Source organism: Dermochelys coriacea, chromosome 9 (assembly GCF_009764565.3).
Source record: "Dermochelys coriacea isolate rDerCor1 chromosome 9, rDerCor1.pri.v4, whole genome shotgun sequence".
Classification (NCBI taxonomy): Eukaryota; Metazoa; Chordata; order Testudines; family Dermochelyidae; genus Dermochelys; species Dermochelys coriacea.
Window position 1 is genome coordinate 7494361 of NC_050076.1, and position 17979 is coordinate 7512339.

The 17979-nt window shown below is 62.2% G+C and overlaps 1 protein-coding gene across 1 annotated transcript in view; it reads right to left on the minus strand.

The window, feature by feature from the left end:
- Positions 1-434: 434 nt before the first annotated feature.
- The window catches only part of SLC12A9 (solute carrier family 12 member 9), a 46559-nt gene continuing 29014 nt past the window's right edge, over positions 435-17979 (minus strand). The window contains exons 10-13 of the mRNA XM_038417592.2: positions 7723-7915; positions 4082-4256; positions 3666-3812; positions 435-2101 (exon numbers count right to left, since the gene is read on the minus strand). Of these exons, the coding sequence (XP_038273520.1) occupies positions 1308-2101; positions 3666-3812; positions 4082-4256; positions 7723-7915 (1309 nt within the window). The 3' untranslated portion in view covers positions 435-1307. The remainder of the gene's footprint in view (positions 2102-3665; positions 3813-4081; positions 4257-7722; positions 7916-17979) is intronic.

Below are 17979 nucleotides of genomic sequence, written 5' to 3' on the forward strand. Positions count from 1 at the left end.
CCTCCCTTACAGCTGCCTCCTTCGCTCCAGCCTTGGCAAACCCCCCCCATCTCCATTCAGATCCATCCATCCCCAACACTGGGGCCACGTCACCCCTCTCTTCGCTCCCCCCTCCAGTGCCGCACACACAAGCTGCTTGTCTTTGCCTTCCTGGTCCACCCACCCCATCAGCTCTCCCTGACGCTCGCCCATGCTGCCAGCCTCCATCGCCCCCTTGGCGCTTTCTCCCAGGCTGCCTGTCATGCCTGGCGGAAGCTCCCCAGGACCATTCCCAAAGCTACATTATCCCCTTGCAAACCTTCCTTTCCTGGGATGCCTACAGCAAACAGGGTGGGGTCAGGCTGCGGGTGGGCGCATCCTGCACTGGGGCACCCACCGGGCTAGCATGGGGGACAGCTGGAGACGTGGGGACAACATCAAACCCAGAGACTCAATAACCAAGGCCAGGGCTCTGCCTGGAGCCTCCCATGGCAGATTTATTTCAGTAATACGGTTCAGTGCAAATTAAGTTACTGGCAGCTTCAGGACCCGGGCCCTGCCCATCGTCCATGCTGGGCTAGGGCCATTGCACCTGCTGGGGTCTTGCTTGACTCCACGCCCCCCCTAGATCCCAGCCCGCCAGGGAACACAGAGACTCCAGGGCACTCGTCGTGCTCCTCGTGTCTCATGACAACCGGCCTTTCATCACCAGGGTGGGCCGGAGTCTCCGTGCCCGTCACTGCCGCTGCCCAAGCTTCTCGGGGGCTGACCGGTTCTCCAGCTGGGGCACGGAGCAGTTCAACAACTCACCCACAGTCGGCATCAGGACGAGAACCCAGGCATCCTGAGCCCCCATCCCGGCCGCTCTGCTGGGTGTTAGAAGAATGACCGCTGCAGGTGTTTTGGCTTGTGGGATTGCCAGGGCCTCGTCCCCACACCGCACCAGCGGGGCCAGGAGCAAGGGTAGGGGATGCAGCCACAAGCCAGGTGCTGTGGGGCCGCAGAGCCTGGGTTAGGAGAGGCCTGACGGCCGGGAACCTGCGGGGGAGTCCAAGTCCCAGCAACTACCCAGCCACTCGCACCAGCCAGGACTGGGCATGACTAGCACATCACCCACCGGGAGGGTGCCCAGCTGGCAGAGCAGCAGTGCGGGTGCAGGAGACCTGAGAGAACGCGGGGTGTGTGTAGGGAGTCCCCGGGTGAGGGCAGCATGGGGGGAGAGCTTGGGGGATTCTCTGTCAGAGAATCCAGACAGGAAGGTGCTGAGCCAGCCCTCAGGCCGCAGTCCCCTTGCCCGTTGCTGTGCCAGGCCTGGGGGCTGGGCCGGGCTAGAGCTCGGTGCTGGTGACGGCGCTGACGCCGTGTACCAACAGGGTGGGGCCCAGGTCCCGGGTGAGAAGCTCCAGCTGGTGCAGGTAGCTGGAGTAGAGGCTGGTGTCGGCGGGGGGCCGGGGCAGATAGAGGAAGCGGATGGTGGGCGAGGGGCTCTGCTCCAGGATCAGCTTGTTGGCTGCTTTCAGGTATTCGTCGGTGATGCAGGTGGCATTGCCAGGGAAGTTCATGGCTGCCTCCACCGGCCTGGCCCGCTGCTCCTGCTGCTTCTGCCAGTGCAGGGCCACCACGGTGTCCCAGGGCACCATGTGGATGGCAGCCTGGATGCGTAGCTCCTTCAGCAGCTGGCGCAGCTTGTCCTCCTGCCCGCGGGTCCTGGCCCCGGTCTCCACGCACAGGAAGAGGTGGAGCTGGGCGTGGCGCCAGGAGCGTGCCATGCTGAGCACGCAGGCCATCTGCAGCAGGAAGAGGCTGCAGGTATCGGCGTAGCGGGCGCTGTCTGGGCGCAGCAGGTTGAGGGGCCAGACGTCGATGGTGGGTGCCCGGGCCTTGTCAAAGTGCTCGAAGGAGCGAGCCAACATCACGTTCCGTAGCATCTTCACCGCGTCGGCCACCACGGCCACGTACTCCTGGGGCGACAGCCTCCTGGGGGCTGTGGCCCCCCGCACTGGTGGGAAGCTCAGCAGCGCCATCTCCTCGCTGCCCTCGAAGGCTGGGTGCTGCGCCAGCCTGTCCTGTGGCACCGCGCCGTCGTAGAAGCCCAGCACGATGGTATTGGGTCGCATGCCGCCTGCGAAACAGAGCGCGGCCCAAAGTTAGCTGCTGGGGCTGGCTGCTCACAGACATCACCCTGCCAGCTGAGCGCTCCCGGTGTCCCAGCCCAGCCTGGGGGCACAGGGCCAGCGCATCTGTGCCCTACGGTGCTTGGGGGCAGCCCTTCGGGCTCTAGGTACCCTGTGCTGCCGGCCGGCCTGCCCTGAGAGCAGCACTGAGGCTGGCAATGACCCACCACGCCACCTTTTGCCTGCCTTCCTGACTCAGCACCTGGCAGGTGCTGTTTGCTGCACCCCGGCTTTGCCCTACTGTGCAGGTGTGAGGAGGTGGGGATTTGCTGTAATATTGTTACCAAGCTGATGTGTGCCTCAGTTTACCCTATATACTGCAGGGCTATTTAGGGGGAAGAAAGGGCTGTTTGGTCTCTGCAGAGGCTCAGAGACTCATGGCTTTTGGCTGTCTGGGGCCTGGGTCCCATATCATGGAGCGTTTGAGAAGACAATGGCAAACCCAATCACTGGGACTTTGATACCAATGCCAAGTCGTGTTTGCCCAGCTGGGGAACAAAGGCTGGGGAGTGGGGTGAGGTGGAAGTTAAGTGTGGGGAGCTGTCTGGGCTCACACCTGAATGGGGACACAGAGGTCACTGTGGGGGGCTGGGGCTCTGGCTGACCAGGATGGCCCAGGCTGTAACTGTCTTGTCTCTGGGCTCACCAAGGCCGCCCTGTGCTATGTCCTTTGACTAATAAACCCATCTGGGTGCCAGCGCTGGCTGGCTGAGCGCCCTGTGGATGCTGGCGGAGTGCTGCGTTGCCCCCTGAGTTTGTACAGGTCTCCCTCAGGGGTCTGTCTCAGAGGGACTGGCTGAGCCGAGCTCACGTGGGAAGCAGGGGGGCTGCAGGCCCCGAGGCCCAGCCTAAGGAGTCGGTGAAGCCATGGGGCTCACCATGGAGGAAGATGAGACCCCTCAGGGGTCTGGTACGCTGCAGGGGGCCTCCCAGAGACTGTTCCAAAGCTGAGCCCATGGCCCCGATCCTTTGGGTCTGTGACACCAGCCCTCGTGCTCTGCCCTGGCTGAGCACCATGCCCTGGGCAAGGAGGGGTCGCCAGCTCCAGCTCTCCCAGTGAGGAGGGGGGGATGAGCTAGCTGGCCTCCCAGGGGGAGCGAAGCCATGTCCTGCCCGAGCTTTCTGTCGACACCAGCTCCCACCACCTGGCAGGGGAGGGCTGGGGTGACTGGTGCGACACCCACACACAGGTGAGACGCCCTGGCATGCACACAGAGTTTCCCTCCAACTCAGGACGGGGCCGAGGGCAGGGAGGGAACATGGGCAATCCCAGGCTACACTGGCCCAGGGCCCACGGCCCAGGGCTGCCCTGAGCAAGGAGTGGGCATGGCAGTTCAGGCAGGCATCTCTGCCCCATCCCCACAGCTGCCAGGAGAGGCACCAGCAGGAGGTAACTCTGATGGCTGGGCTGGGGGCCCCCCTCCCGCAGCACCCAGCACAGGCCATGCACCGGCGGCCGGGGCCGGGGACTGCAGGTGGCGAGCGGCATCCGCGAGGTGGACGGGGACTCACCCAGGCCGGAGATGAAGAGCAGCTGCTGGACGCCGTGTCTCACTGAGTTGGCCAGCGTGAGATTCACGAAGGCTTTGACGTTCAGCCGGTCGACCAGCAGGAGCCAGGAGTTGGCGTGGGTCTGCAGGGGGTCGGAGGGCAGGGAGTCTGGGGAGAGACGGAGCAACGTCAGCCCCTGCGCGCTGCGGCTGGTGGAGAGAACAGCCCTCTCCCTGAGCTGCCAGCCCCAGGCCCCACACCTGGGGGGGAGCTCAGGTCCGAGGCATCCCCCCATCTCACAAGAGCGGTTCCCACCAGCCCCTGAGCTCTGCTCCCCTATGGCCTGGATTGCCTGGGGTTTGCTCTGTCACCACGGCAGCCCCCGCGTGCCAGCCCCTCTGTGCCACGGGGGCCCGGGCAGCAGGCCCTGCTCTCACCTAACTCTGCCAGCTCCACGTGGCCCAGCACGTACAGGCCGCTCTTCTTCAGGTCGTTGATGAAGCTGATCAGCTGGATGCTGGACCGGGGGTTCTGCACCATCAGCAGCATCTGGGGGCGCCAGAACTTGACGTGCTCCTTACGGACGTCCAGCATCAGCAGGTACTTCCGGACCTGGCGGCAGGGGCAGAGCGGAGAGTCAGGGCGGATAGACTCCCCCCAGATTCAATGGCATCTCGTTAGCCCGTGGCCGGCCTGAAGGGAGCCTGGCATGGTCTGTGTACCTGGCATAGGCACCTCCGCACCCTGTTGCCCCCTACCCCTCCCACTCACCCCGGCACAAGGAACGGGGCCAACTCAGCTCTGGGGTCCATTAGGAGAAAGCAATGGGGTAATGCCCAGGTGGGTGGGGGCCACGCCTGGCATGGGGTCGGCAGCCTGAGTGCGGGGAGGGTACGCACTGCCCAGGCACCAGGCAGCTCCTTGCTGAGCTGGTTAAATGCACCGTGGAGACAGTGCGGAGGTCGGGAGGTGCCGCCTGCCTCCCGTAGACCAAGAATGACACACTGGGCCTGGCAGCCCCTGGCTGCCCAAGGAGAGGGTGTGGGGAGGGGGAGCCAGCCACGCTGGTAGTGGGGGAGGGGCAGGGAGGCCAGACAGGGCTTTGGGGGGAGTCGGCAGTGGGGGCGGTGTTTGCTCCTCCCGTAGGAAGAGCCAGTGCCATGCCAGTGGGGCAGTAGCTGCCCTGTGCCAGGGTGGTGTGAGCGCTGGGGAAGGCAGGGCTGCAGTGTCTTCCCTGCCCAGTCCCACCAGAGGCCAAGCCCTGTCTACACTAGGGCACACACTGCCCCACGGGCACAGACAGCCTCAGGCATCACCCCCTGGCGAGGGTAGAGTCCCTCTGCAGGCCCCCAGGAGACCCCCCCACCCCAAGAAGGCTGCAGCCAGTTATGGGCAAAATGATTCCGCCCCAAGGAGGGGCTTGGCGAAGAGCCACCAGGGGCCTGACGTCCAGCTCCCGAAAGGGGTTTTGGTGCCTAACTCCCATTGGACCTCAGTTCCAAGGGGTGACTGAGCGAGCCCAATTGGCAGGGTCTGGCCAAGCGGGAGTGTCCCACCACTCAGGGCCCAGCCCCTGCAGATGGCGCTATCTCTACAGCCTGCCAAGCAGCCTCCAGCCACACCAGGGATGGCGGGAGCTGCTGTTTCGGCCTGTGGGCAGTGCCTAGCTCAGTGCAGGTGCTACCCCACCGCCAGGGCCTCTCTGTGGCATGCCCAGGAGCCCACCACTGCTTCACACCAGCCCCAAAGACGCGGGGGCCTGGGCCTGGCCAGCTTGGCCCTTTGCCTGTTTGTTACGGGACCCCCCAGCTGAATTTCATACAGCTCCTGAGCCCTGCTCACCATTGGTCTCCCCCTGCAATCTTTTTTGCTTCCTGCCTTAAATGGCTGCATGGTAGAAAGCTGCCATGTTCTACCCCAGAAGTGGCTGCATTTCAGAGGTGAGGCTCTCGTAGGCACTGACTTCCAGACGGTTTGTGTGATGAAGTGGGAATTTACTGTGACATTTTTATGACCCCATGTGTGCCTCAGTTTGTCCTGTATTTCGCATGGCTACCCAGTGGCCGGGGAAAAGGGACCGTTTGCTCTGAGGGCAGGCTGAGAGAGAGACATGGGTATGAATGTCACCTTTCTGAGCCTGAATGGATCCTTAAAAAGGACTGACCGAGGCTGACCCCATATGAGTGGAAAATCTGAGAAGACCATGGCAAATCCAGTCACCAGGACGTTGACACCTGGCAACTGATGCCCAGAGGGAGAGGGGTTTCCCCACCGCTCAGCAGGGAAACTGAGCAAAATCCCCCAGCTCGAGAACAAAGAAGTGGGAAGGAGTGAGGTGGAGGGATCGGAGTTGGCTGTTGGAAAGAGTCGGGCCTCTCACTTGGGAACTGCCCCTGGAGGTCAGAGTGAGTGAGAGAGAGAGAGACAGACCCTGAACATGGAGTTCATTACAGCTTGGTTGGGCTCTGGGCTAACCAGAATGGGCTTGGACTATGCTTTAACCTTCAGTTCTCTGTGCTCATCTAAGGACTTCCTAGGCTGTGACCAACTGACTGATAAACCTGATGTTTTTTGACACTGAGCGTCACTGCCAATACTAGTGCATTAATCCCTACAGGGCGGACAAGTCTCTACCAGGGTCCGTCTCAGCTGGACTCTCTGGAAGGAGCTCACAGGGTGAAGCAGGAGGGCTGGTGCCCCAGTGGTCCAGGCTATGGAGGTGTGTGGCCTCCCCCGAAGTGAGACCCCTTGGGGGTCTGGCCCGGCAAAGGGACTGTCCCATAGCTGGGGGCGTAGCTCTGATCCTGGGGATCCGTGAGCTTTGGGATGAAATGGATGAGATTGCTGCATGCGGGGGTGTGGGTGGGGCGGGAGGACAGTACACACCTGGGGAGGGGGAGGTGCTAGGTAGGTCAGGCTGAAGCAGGTCCGGTGCTTGCTTTCTCCTATTGCTGGAAGTTGTCCAGCCCCTCCCCTGCATTTTACACCCCCCTCATTCCTTTCAGCCACAAGAAAACAACATCCTGATTCTCTGTAACTCAGCACCCCACTGGTGGCAGTTCCTCCCCTCCCCACCCCAGGGACACCCCCACAGCACAGGCACGGCTCACACCATGTGCTGCAGGTATGGGCGGCTTTAGTCCCCTGCAGAGGCCAGGGCTCTGGGTCCCTCCATGCAGGGGGGAAGGCAGGCACCCGCCCCCACTCACTTCTAGTGAGCCTCAGTGGCTTTCCCTGCTCTCCCCCTCCCTCCTGGGGGGGGTGAGTGGTGCCCTAGGCCCAGAGCAATGCAAATGGCACAACCCAGCTCCTCCAAGCCTAACGCCATTGCTTTCAATGGAAATTAGGAACCTAAATACCTTTGCCTGAGCCACGTTCACCCAGCCCAGCCAGCTCCCTGAGCCCCCTGCAGCCCCACTCAGCTTGGCCCCACAGACTAGGCGCCCGACTGATCTCACACTGGCGTCATCAGGAGTGACACCGCCGAGGCCTGTGGAGTAATGCGAGATTGGGATCGGCCTCTGTGTGTGGCTCCCATCGGGGACAGTGCCCGCTGCTAGGATGGTGCCCGCTGCTAGGACACCACCTGCCGTCAAAGGCAGCTGGCCATTCCCTGAAGAGCGTGACTCTGGAGCAGCCCCACTGACCCCGCAGGGTCCCCCTGGATTTACACCCATGTCAGTGAGAGACTCCCCAACCCTCCCATTCCACTCACACCACCCGGCGGAACGGCAATGAGGCGCGAGCTCCCCAACGCCGCCCCGGTGCTCCACGCAGAGTCCATTAAGCTCTAATGGGAGTTTTCAGCGGTGATCTGACGACTCCAAATGACAAGCTGGGCAGGCGAGGTGCCTCCCGCCCTGGGGCTGGGGAAGCCGCTGGGAGCGTGAGCCCAGCGCTGGGGAATGGGGCCAGCCCCAGGCTGCATCAGGGCAGGGGATTGCTCTGAACGAGCAGGGAGCTGGGGCTCCCAAGGCAGCAAGGTGAGGGAGGAAGGGGCCCCCAATCCCCAGCAGGGAGGGAGACACCTGGGAGGGGGCAGGCCCAGCTAACCTAACGGGGAGGCGCCCACGCTTACCTGGTGGAAGATGAGGGCCTGGCTGATGTAGCCCCAGCTGCTGCTCGGGGACAGGTAGTGCAGGGCCAGCAGCAGCAGTAGCATGAAGGCCATGCTGGCCGAGGCGTAGATGGGGCTGATGAGGAACATCATGACCCCGCAGCCCAGAATGCCCAGCACGCAGGTGTGCCAGGTGAAGTACTGGAACGTGGGCCTGCAGGGGACAGCAGAGACGGGTCCTCAGCGTGAGCAGCGGGAGCCGAGAGCCGCACAGGCACCTGGCCCCTCGGCTAGCAAGCAGAGAGCCCAGGGCTAGTCAGCGGGGGCGGGGAGAGGGCTCAGACAGGGGTAGCCTCGGGGTCGGGCTGGTTCTAATCCATCTGGGGACTTGTGCGGGGGCGGGGGGAGGAAATCTTTCCCCCAGGAGAACAGCCAAGGGGAGAACCGGACCCAGCACGACTGTCCCCTCTGGACAGGGCATCGGGAGAGGGCCACGCCAGGGCCGGGCATTACAGCCGGTGGTTCCCAATCCCCATCCCAAACCTAGTGCTTGAGACCTGCGGGATGGACTTTCTAGGCCGGACACCACCCCGACCAGTCAGGCACGGCGAATCCGTCACAGCTCAGCTGCCTGCAATGGCAGGAGGCACTCATGCCCTGTGCTACCAGCGGGCACCGGCCCAGCCTTCTGGCTGGTGAAAACAGGACAGATACTGGCCAGCCGCTTGCCTTCATCTGGCAGGGCCCTGAGCCTGACCACACCCTGGCTGTCTCCCCACTCAGCATCCATGGGGAAGAGCACTCCCCAGCCCCCCAGCGCAGCAGTGGCTGGGTGGGAGACATGGGCCAAAGGCTCTCATGGGCTGCTTTATCGCTGGCAATCCCTAGTTGTTTTAATTTCATACTTGGGGGATGTGGGGGTCGGACCTGGGGATGAGCCCAGTAGAAATACAATTCCCCAGTCCGGGGCTGGCACTTGGGAGGGGCTGGGATTTCCAATGGTGCATGTTATTAAAAGACTGGCACAGCAATGCAGGGCTCAGCTTGGGGGGGCTGTATATGGCTTAATTACCCAGTTCTCATCTCACCCGCTGTCTGAGCGAGATTGCCTGGGAAGATTTAAGGAAGGCTGGTAATGATGCTCCCCACCCCCAGCCGCAAGCAACAACCCTGCAAACCAGAGACAAAGGCCAGTGGGAAGGGAGGCGGGGGCAGGGGGGTTGCTTCTGCTCTAAAGGGAAAAAAGGTGAATAATAAAGTAAGATTGCGGCTAAGTGGGGAATTGATCCTCATAAACGCTCCCCCCCCCCCAGCCCAGCAGAAGAGCTGGCTGGGATGTTAACTCTTAGGATGCTGGCAGGTGACATGCATGCTCCCCCAGGCCCCTCCCGTCCTCAACCAGGGCCCATCTCCAGGGCCTGCCTGGTTGCAAGCGTGCTGGGGAGGTGTACACCCGGAAGGGCCGCGGTACCAGAGCACCAGCTACCCCCCATCCCAGCACCTCATGGGGACGCTGCATTAGCCGAGGGGGACCAGCCCACTTGGGGAGCAGACTGTCCCAAGTCCCGCTCTGCCAGGACCATTCCACTCGACCCCAGCAGTATCCATGTCACCCCGGGGTGGGGAGCCGGGGGCAGCCCTGATTGCCCGTACCATGGAGCTGTGGGCTGGGGTCTCAGCAGGCCAGGCCGTGCAGCCAGACGGACCCAATCTCTCCGTCTGGGGGGTGGGGGGGGCACAAGCCACAGCATATGATGCCCAGGGGTGCGCTGGCGAATGGTCTGCTCCTCAGCCCCCACGGCAGGAGCATTCCCTGCCCAGGGCACCCTGCCTGGCAGGCACGGGGTCCCTTCCCCTTGCAGCTGGGCATGGGAGCCAGACCAGCCCCCCATAGACACCTGCTGGCAGGGTGAAGGGCAGCGCTGAGTGCGCAGGGCTGGAGGATGTGAGGGGAATTCAATAGCTCGGAGCGCCGGGGCCTGCCAATCACCGCGGAGAGCCGGTGCCGGGTGTCTGATAACAGCGGCAGTGATCGATTAGGGAAGGCATTTTATCCTTCATCTCCAGGCTCCCCGCGCGTAATCAAGGGGCCCCGATCCGGAGCTGTGCGGCACTGCCTCTGCTCTCGCTGGAGGCTATAGCAAGCCTGGAAGCGCCTCTGGGGAAGCATCCCGCACCCTGCAGGATGGGCCCAGGAGGAGCTATCTGCAAGGGGTCACACTACTCTGGGCTGAGGGGCTGGGAAGCCCTGGGGCAGGCAGCAGGGTGCTGACAGAACAGGGAGACTCCTAGCCCCAGCCCCACGCCATGGCAAGACACCATGGTCTGGAGCAGGGGGCATAGGGCTGAGAATCAGGCCCCATGGCTCTGTCACAGAGTCCCCGGCACTGCTCTGGAACTGCTCCCTATGCAGCCAGGCAGGACTCTGGGGAAGTCTCCTCTCTGGGAGCAGCCTGTCTGCAGGACCCATAGCTCACAACTTCCACCTTCCTGGGTCTGACCTCGGAGCATTCAGCATCCTCTGCCCCGCCGTGCGCTTCCCACAGCGAGTCCACCCAGGAGGGGTCCTGGGGAAGCTAGAGGGTCCTGCCCCCCAACTTCACAGTCACACGTGACTCTCAGCCAGCCAGTAAAACAGAAGGTTTATTAGATGACAGGAACATGGTCTAAAACAGAGCTTGCAGGTGCAGAGAACAGGACCCCTCAGCTGGGTCCATTTTGGGGGGCAGTGAGCCAGACAACCCCGTCTGCACTTCATATCCCCAGCCAGCCCCAAACTGAAACTCTCTCCAGCCCCTTCTCCTCTGGGCTTTGTCCCTTTCCCGGGCCAGGAGGGCACCGGATTCCTTTAGCTCTCACCTTGCAGGAGGGAAGGCCCAGGCCATCAGTTGCCAAGAAACAGGGTGTCAGCCATTCTTTGTGTCCAGATCCCTACACACACCTGCCCTCTAGAGCTCTGCAACAATCATACATCCTTATCCCACCCCCTAGATACTTAAGAACTGCATAGGGGAAACTGAGGCACCCCACACTATTCAGAGGAAACATTAAGAACAGTCCCGCTTCATCACAGGCTCCTTCCCAGCTCTGCCACTGGCTCCCTGTGTGACCCCAGGCCTCAGTTTCCCCACGGATCTTCAGGGGGAGGATTGTGTCTCTAGCCAAGCCAAATTTGGGGCTTATTTTCCTTCAAAATGTGTCTGGATCATTAATTCCTTCTCATGGAGGCCTCTTGGCTTCCCTAGAGCTTCCCCTGGGCTGCGGTGCCCAGTAAACTGGAGGGAGACAGGGACTGTTAATTACCCTCCACTTAGTAATTAGTGCTCGGACAGCTGGGACAGCGGGACCCCAGACACACCTGAAACTATCCTGAGCTCCTCGAGCCTGTCTGCTCCCATGGCTTCATGCAGAGCTGCCTAGCTCCCCTTTGTGGGGACGCTGAAGACGTGTGTGTGAATGTGGGCACAAGTGTGTGTGTGACGGGGGAGGGCGCAGAGTTGGGCCACCACCACTAGCCCCTTCTGATTTTTAACACTGTTGCTTCACATCTCACCAGATCACAGGCCACGCCCAGCCCAGCGCCCTGCCTGCCCAGCACTCAGATCTATGGGGCAAACGCCAGATTTCACCAGGCCAGGCCACCTCTTTGGTTTCCAAAGGCTGGGGAACTTGGGGCTCCCTTCTGCCTGCTCACTGGCCCGAGGTCTGGGGTTGCTCCCCATGAGTACGGTTTGAGCACGTCCTAGTGAACAGGAAGGGGTGCTCAGGACCGTTGCCCCCAAAGCCTGAGCCCAGCATCCTGCATGAATCAGGCGGGTGGTTCGGCAAGTGTAGGGTTGGGAGAGGAGAATGCAGCCAGGCAGCCCGCTCTCCTTCTGTGTCAGGCTGCTTGGTTGTTAGCTAATTACATCGGAAGCCGCTAATTGCTCTTTGTGCAAAAACGAGCCCAGCGCTGCTCTGGGTAGAGCAGCGAACAGCCGCGGCCTGGAGGGAACATGCCTGACGTGTCCTTGTGTGGCTGAAGCAGCCGCCCCAGCAACAGGCTATGTGCATATGCTGCAGCCAGCCAGCTCCTCTCGCCCTGCTGCTGTTCCCCGTCTCCCTGAGATTTCTCCTCCTCTGACCTCTGCCTAGCCCCAGGGTAAGGGGTGAGCGCCGGGATCCCACTCGAGAACAGCTTCCCATCATCCCATTATGCTGCTTCCCCAGAACTGCCAGCTATTTGCCAGGAGCACTGGGGAGCAGTAACAGACGCTAGGCTGGGGTCTAGCCCTTAGACACTGCAGTCTAGAATGATCAGAGATACACACTGTTGCAACAGATGTTCTTGCCTGAACCTGTGCTCCATTCATGGTCACAGAGCCAGAGCCATGCACTGAAGCAGCAGGAGTGTACCATGCAGGGGGACAACTCTGCGGCATATTCCTTCTTGGGAATCTCCTTTCCGGGCTGAACAAAAGGGCAGCGTTTGGCTGAAGAAACCCTCACAGGACTTGCAATTCCTCACACTGGGGGAGCTCAGTGCACAGGTGCTGCAGGAAGTGGCACCCTAGTGAGATACCAAAGGGACCCCCATCTCCCATCTGAGTGAGAAAGGGAGGGAGCCAGCGATCATGCCAAAGGCTGGGAATCCCCTTGCCATGAGGCTTGGACCCATTAACTTCTTCATCCCTAACTTACTTGGGAGATGGGCATAGAGCATCGTCCCCATTTCACAGGTGGGCAAACTGAGGCAAAGCAGGGGAGTGACTTGTCCAAAGACAGAATCAGAACCCCGGAGTCCGGGATCCCAAGCCTAGGTCAGCTGTGAGCTCACAAAAGCCACCTATCGCTGGCAGAGCTGGAAAGCTCTTTGGGGATGATTATGGTGGCGAGAAACCGAGTCGGAGTTCTGGAGACAGCTCCGGCAGGGAAGCTCCAGGGCATCCCAAAGTGCCAGCTATGCTGCACCCTGGGCATCGCTGCCCAGCATCGCTCTGCGCGGGAAGCAAAGCAGCCCTGCTGGAGAGACGCTGCGCCACTGAGTTGCCTGCATTTGGTTTCAATTACAACCCGCTCTTGGCGCCGTATATCAAGGCGTTATCCGTGATTTACAGAGCGTGGTACAATATAATCACAACTCGGCAACAATGTGCAGACCAGATTTACTTCTCCCAAGCAAATATGTCTCCGCGTAATTCATTACCCAACGGGACTTCAGCTCACAACTCATCATCAAGCCATTACCCAATGAGACTGGCGCTCACGACGCATCCCCAACCTGCTGCCCAATGGGCTCGCAGCTCAGGGCTCATCATCAGCTCGCCACCCAACGGAAGCCATGCCCGTGCCTCGGCGCCGAACCACTAGCCAATGGGACGCCAGCTCGCAACTCATCATCAATGCCTGGTCCAATGGGGCATCCCCTCACAACTCACGCATAAACAACCCGACTTTGGTTTATTGTGCCCCAGATTTACAGTTTATAAACAACTTATTATCTGACACGTTTCAGCTCATTGAAAAGCCGAGGCATGGGTCATAAACAATTCATTACCCACTGCGCCGCCAACAGACTGCAGGCTGAATCAGCGCCAACCCCTGGCACGGGCGCGCCCGGCGACGGCACTCGCTGGAGCAGATCCTCCAGGGGCGCTTCCTGCCCTTGACCGCACGGCTCAGCATGGGGCAAATCCAGGGCATGGGAAGGCGGGGAGCACTCGGGGAAAACGCCCCCCCCCCTCGCCCCTTCCGACCATGGCAAAGCGGGATACCCACCAACGGCCCTGGGGGCCAAGGTTGAAGCCGGATCGACCAGGTGCAATCCCACTCGGGCACTGAGTGATGACAGATCCATGGCCTCTGAGGCCGAAGGCCCAGCCTCCCCAGAGCAGCTGGTCTGGAAACTGTGCAGAACCGCCCAGCACAGGAGTTTGCTGCTGGTGCCCGCGGGTGGCATGGGCAGATAGTGCTGCTGCCACCTGCCCGCTACCCGGGGCAGCTGCAATGGGTGAGAGAGGGGCTGGCAGGAACACAAGCAGCGCTCCAGCAAGCCCAGAGGAGAAGCCTCCTAGGAAAGGCCAGGCTGCAGGATCCAGAGTAGGGCAAGGCAGGGAGGGAGAGGGGCAGATGGGGGGCCCAGAAGGGGGAGACAGGAAATCAAGGGAGAGGATGTTTCCGAGAGAACTGAGGACCAGAAGGAGAACCACGGAAAGTGATGGCAAAGCCCCTTATTTCCCAAAGACGGAGGGTGTCGGTGGGGCTGGACCGGTGGCCCCAAGCCCGAAAGCCTCCCTTTCCCCCCAGGGCGGGTGCAGCCAGCCAAGTGCCCCCTGCAGGGAGCAGCCGGAAGAAGCACCCGCCAGGCTGTGGGCTACAAAGCCAGATCCGCTTGTACCGAGCTGGCTGTGGTCGCCCTGGCTCTCTCAGGTGGGGCAGGGCTGAGACCCACCACCTCCTTCTGCCAGCCTCTAGCCCCCTGGCCAGGCAGCATGCTGACCTCAGCAGGGGTCCCCGTCCCCTGCCAGCACCTTGCCCAGCCCAGGAGAGCCAGCGGGTGGCTCGGCGCAGGGCTGTGTTGTGGCTGCAGGAGCCAGCATGAAGTGGCCTGGGCAGGAGTGGCCCCTTCTGGGCTTGCTGGACGCCAGGCTGCTATAATTACAGGGCGCAGGGCATGGCCAGTTGTTCCCACTCCTGTTCCTCTGCCCACGGCCCCGGGAGTTGGCAGTGACTGGCATCAGCCGGGGACTGGCTGATGGCTACTGAGCCGGCCCGGAGAGCAAGAGAGGCCGGCCAGGGGTGATCACAGCTCACATTGAGCCAAGGCGTAGCCCAAGGGCCCTCAGCGGGCTGGAGGACAGGCTTGGCATCTGGGCAGCTACAGGTGGCTGCAGTGGGCAGGAGGTAAAAGCTATTTGTCACCTGCCTGGCCCCGTCACTGGGGGAGGGGGGGAAGGGGAGGGTTTGCTCAGCATGGGCATGTAATTCTGAGCTCTGGGAGGGGTTAGAGCAGAGTGGGGGTGCCTGGGAGTCAGGACTCCTGGGTTCTGTGCCCAGCTCTTGGAGGTGGGGGGTGGTAGTGGGTTAGAGCAGGGCGGGCGGGGTCTGGGAGTCAGGACTCCTGGGTTCTGTGCCCAGCTCTCGGAGGTGGGGGGGGGGGTAGCGGGTTAGAGCAGGGCGGGCGGGGTCTGGGAGTCAGGACTCCTGGGTTCTGTGCCCAGGTCTTGGAGGTGGGGGGGGGTAGTGGGTTAGAGCAGGGCGGGTGGGGTCTGGAAGTCAGGACTCCTGGGTTCTGTGCCCAGGTCTTGGAGGTGGGGGGGGGTAGTGGGTTAGAGCAGGGCGGGAGGGGTCTGGGAGTCAGGACTCCTGGGTTCTCATACAGCTGTGGCATGTGACCCTGAGCTATCCTTTGCCTCAGTCCCCTCTCCTCTGCCAGGTGGAGACTTGATGGACACTTCCCTACCCCAGGGAGGTCGGGGGGCGCAGCACCCCCTTCTTGGGCAGGTGCCCAGAGGGGAAGCTATGCAGGAGTGGGGAGCTCAGCTCAGCTGAGGGGAGAGAAGGGGCTGTGGCTGCGGGGGTGCGGAAGGGCCTGGGGGGCAGCCAAGCGGCCCACCCCACCCGACTGTGGCACCTCCTTGGGAAAGGAAGGGGCCATGTGAGACAAGCCTGTGTGTGCCGTGGAGCAGGTGGGTTGCTGTTCCACTGGGGCTGGGGGGGGGGAGCATGCGGAGAAACCCCAGGCTCTCTCCTTCCATCTCCAAAGCGCCCCCCCCCATCGCCACCCACTCCTTCCCACCTCCCGCTCCATAATAAGAACTTAATCACAACATCCATTAGGCAGGGCCCGGCGCCGGCAATTACCATCTCCAGCAGGCCCCCGCCTGCGCTAATGCAGCCAGCTGCAAAAATTGCTCTCCGCCTCAGCACTGCCAAGGGGCCCCCTCCCCAGGTCGCTCCAGCCGCAGCCCCCCAATCGCCATGGCAACCCCTCACACCCCCAATCCCACACCAGTGACCCTGGCCCCTGGGGATCAGTAGGGGAGGGGCCTGGCCGCTTGGCTGGAAAGAGACGTGCCGCCTCTGGGGGGCGCTGAGTTGCTCCCGCACTAGTTGCTCCCCAGCCCTCTGTCCCCCTCACCCTAGGGGCACTGGAGGAGGCAAGCTCAGGCTGGCGCGTCTCCAATCCAAGCCACAGGTCAGTGCATGGTGGGAGATGGGGGACGGCACTGGGGTTGTGGGATACGCACGGAGCTGACGGCTTCTGCTGGGATGATCAGCAGAGCAGTAAGTCACCCTGGCACCATGTGAATGGCCACCAATAGGTTTCAGAGTGAACACCACCATTGCAGTGAGCGGGGCAGGTTGCCCTGCTCAGAACTCGGTTCAGGCTGGCTGCAGACTCAGATGGGCTCCCACCTTGGCACCCTGGCTCCCGCCCTTTCATGCCTCCCCCCAAGCAGGGGAAATCACGGCAGGCACAGCGTTGATGGAGCCGTCCTGCACTCCAGATCCATGAGTCATGAATGTGGAGCAGAACCCACTCCCCAGGCCCTTAACCTTTAGAGAGAGAGAGAGAGTGAGCGGCTAGAACAGGTGAAGAGCCCCCGCCCACGGGGCAGCACCGCTGCGAGTCGCAGCCGGAGCCAGCCAGATGGGTGCCAGCAGACCAGGGTGCCCAAGCTGGCGCGGCGCGGGAGCGCAGAGGAGGCGGGGCCGCAGAAGCTGTTATTTTCTCTAATTGTTGTTTTTGCTGAAAGGTAATTAAAATCCCCTTTTTATTTCGCATGTCGGAGACCTCGGCGAGGAGCAGGAGGAGGAGCCGAGCGGTGGGGAAGGGGGGAGAATGCTGCATTGAGGCAGGGGAGGGGGAGAGCGATGCAGAGGGAGGGGGAGATGCTGGATGGGGCGGGCAGAGAGCCTTTAGCCAGGCCAGCCCCAGCCACACTCTAACCAAGCCCAGCCCCCCACCCTCAGCACATGCTTGGGGCTGCCCCCCCCTCCAGCTCTGGGGCTACCTCTCCCTGCCAGCTCTCCGTTCTCGCCCTAGCCCCGGGCACTCATGGGGCATCTTCTCACACTGTCCTCTCTGCCTGGCACAGCTTCCTGCCACCCCTGGCCAAGCCACTGTCACCTGCCCTGTCTCTGCTCTGGGGCCCTGCACTGGTGCCCGGCTCCACGGGGACGGTGGTATCCCACCGCTGTGAGCGCGCCGGAGTGGCCGTTCCAGCCGAGGCAGCACTGGGGCAGGCACATGCTGGCACCTCATCCCGCAGGAGGATCAAGACCTTGGGCAGCCCAGACGCTCTTTGGAAAGCCACGACCAGGGGACACACAGGGCCCCACCGTCACTTGGCTGACCCAGGGCTCAGCCAAGATCAGCTCCTGACAGGGGACGCGGGTGGGCAGAGGACAGCTCCCGGCAGAGTTTGCAGCTACGGCACATTCTGCTCTGCATGACCGCAGCTGGCTGAGTCAGCCTGGGGTCAGGAGGTAGCTGGGTTCCTGGAAGACACTGAGCTCTCGCCTAGCAGCATCCATGAGTAATGCCTTCCCCCTCTGCGGCTGAGTGGGAGACTGTCCTGCCGTGGACGATGCCCCGACCTTGGTTATTCTCACCTCTCAGCAGGGCGACAGCCACGCTCCAGGCCTGGGCATGGAGGCCTCGGCAAATGCCAGCCAGTCCAGCCCTCTGCAACACCTTGGCAACAGGCTACTGCAAGCCCACCCCACCCACGCAGAATAGGGCTCAAGGCCTCGGCTCCTCCCCGTCAAGGCGCTCCATGCCCTGGGCCCAGGGTATCCAGAAGAGCCTTGAGCTCTGGGACGGGACCGTGGTCGGCAGCTCTGCTCCTCAGGCCAGAGGAACTCTCCACCACCAGGGTCAGGCTCACCAGTTCAGGGCTTTCCCAGGGGCCGGTCCCAGACCAACCTCCCCACGCAGGGCACAGCCCGCACAAAGAGGAATGACCCCGGCCAGGCAGTGAGGGCACCCCAGAGCTCCCCTAGCTCAGTGAGCTTCCAGAAGATGCTCAGATACCCTGGGGACAGAACAGGACAGACCAGGCCTGGAGGCAGGATACCAGACCAGATGGACCAATAGTCTCCTCCAGAGTGGCAGTGGCTGTTCTCCAGGGAGTGGGGGCCTGCTCTGGGCCCAGGGGTTCTGCCCAGCAGTGAGAGATGCTCTGGGGTCTGGTTTGGGGCCCAGGGAGGACAGCGCAGGTTTGTGCAGAGTGAAGTGGCTGAGATCAGCGCTGACATAAACAGTAGGTACCCGGGGAGAACCCAACCCCACTG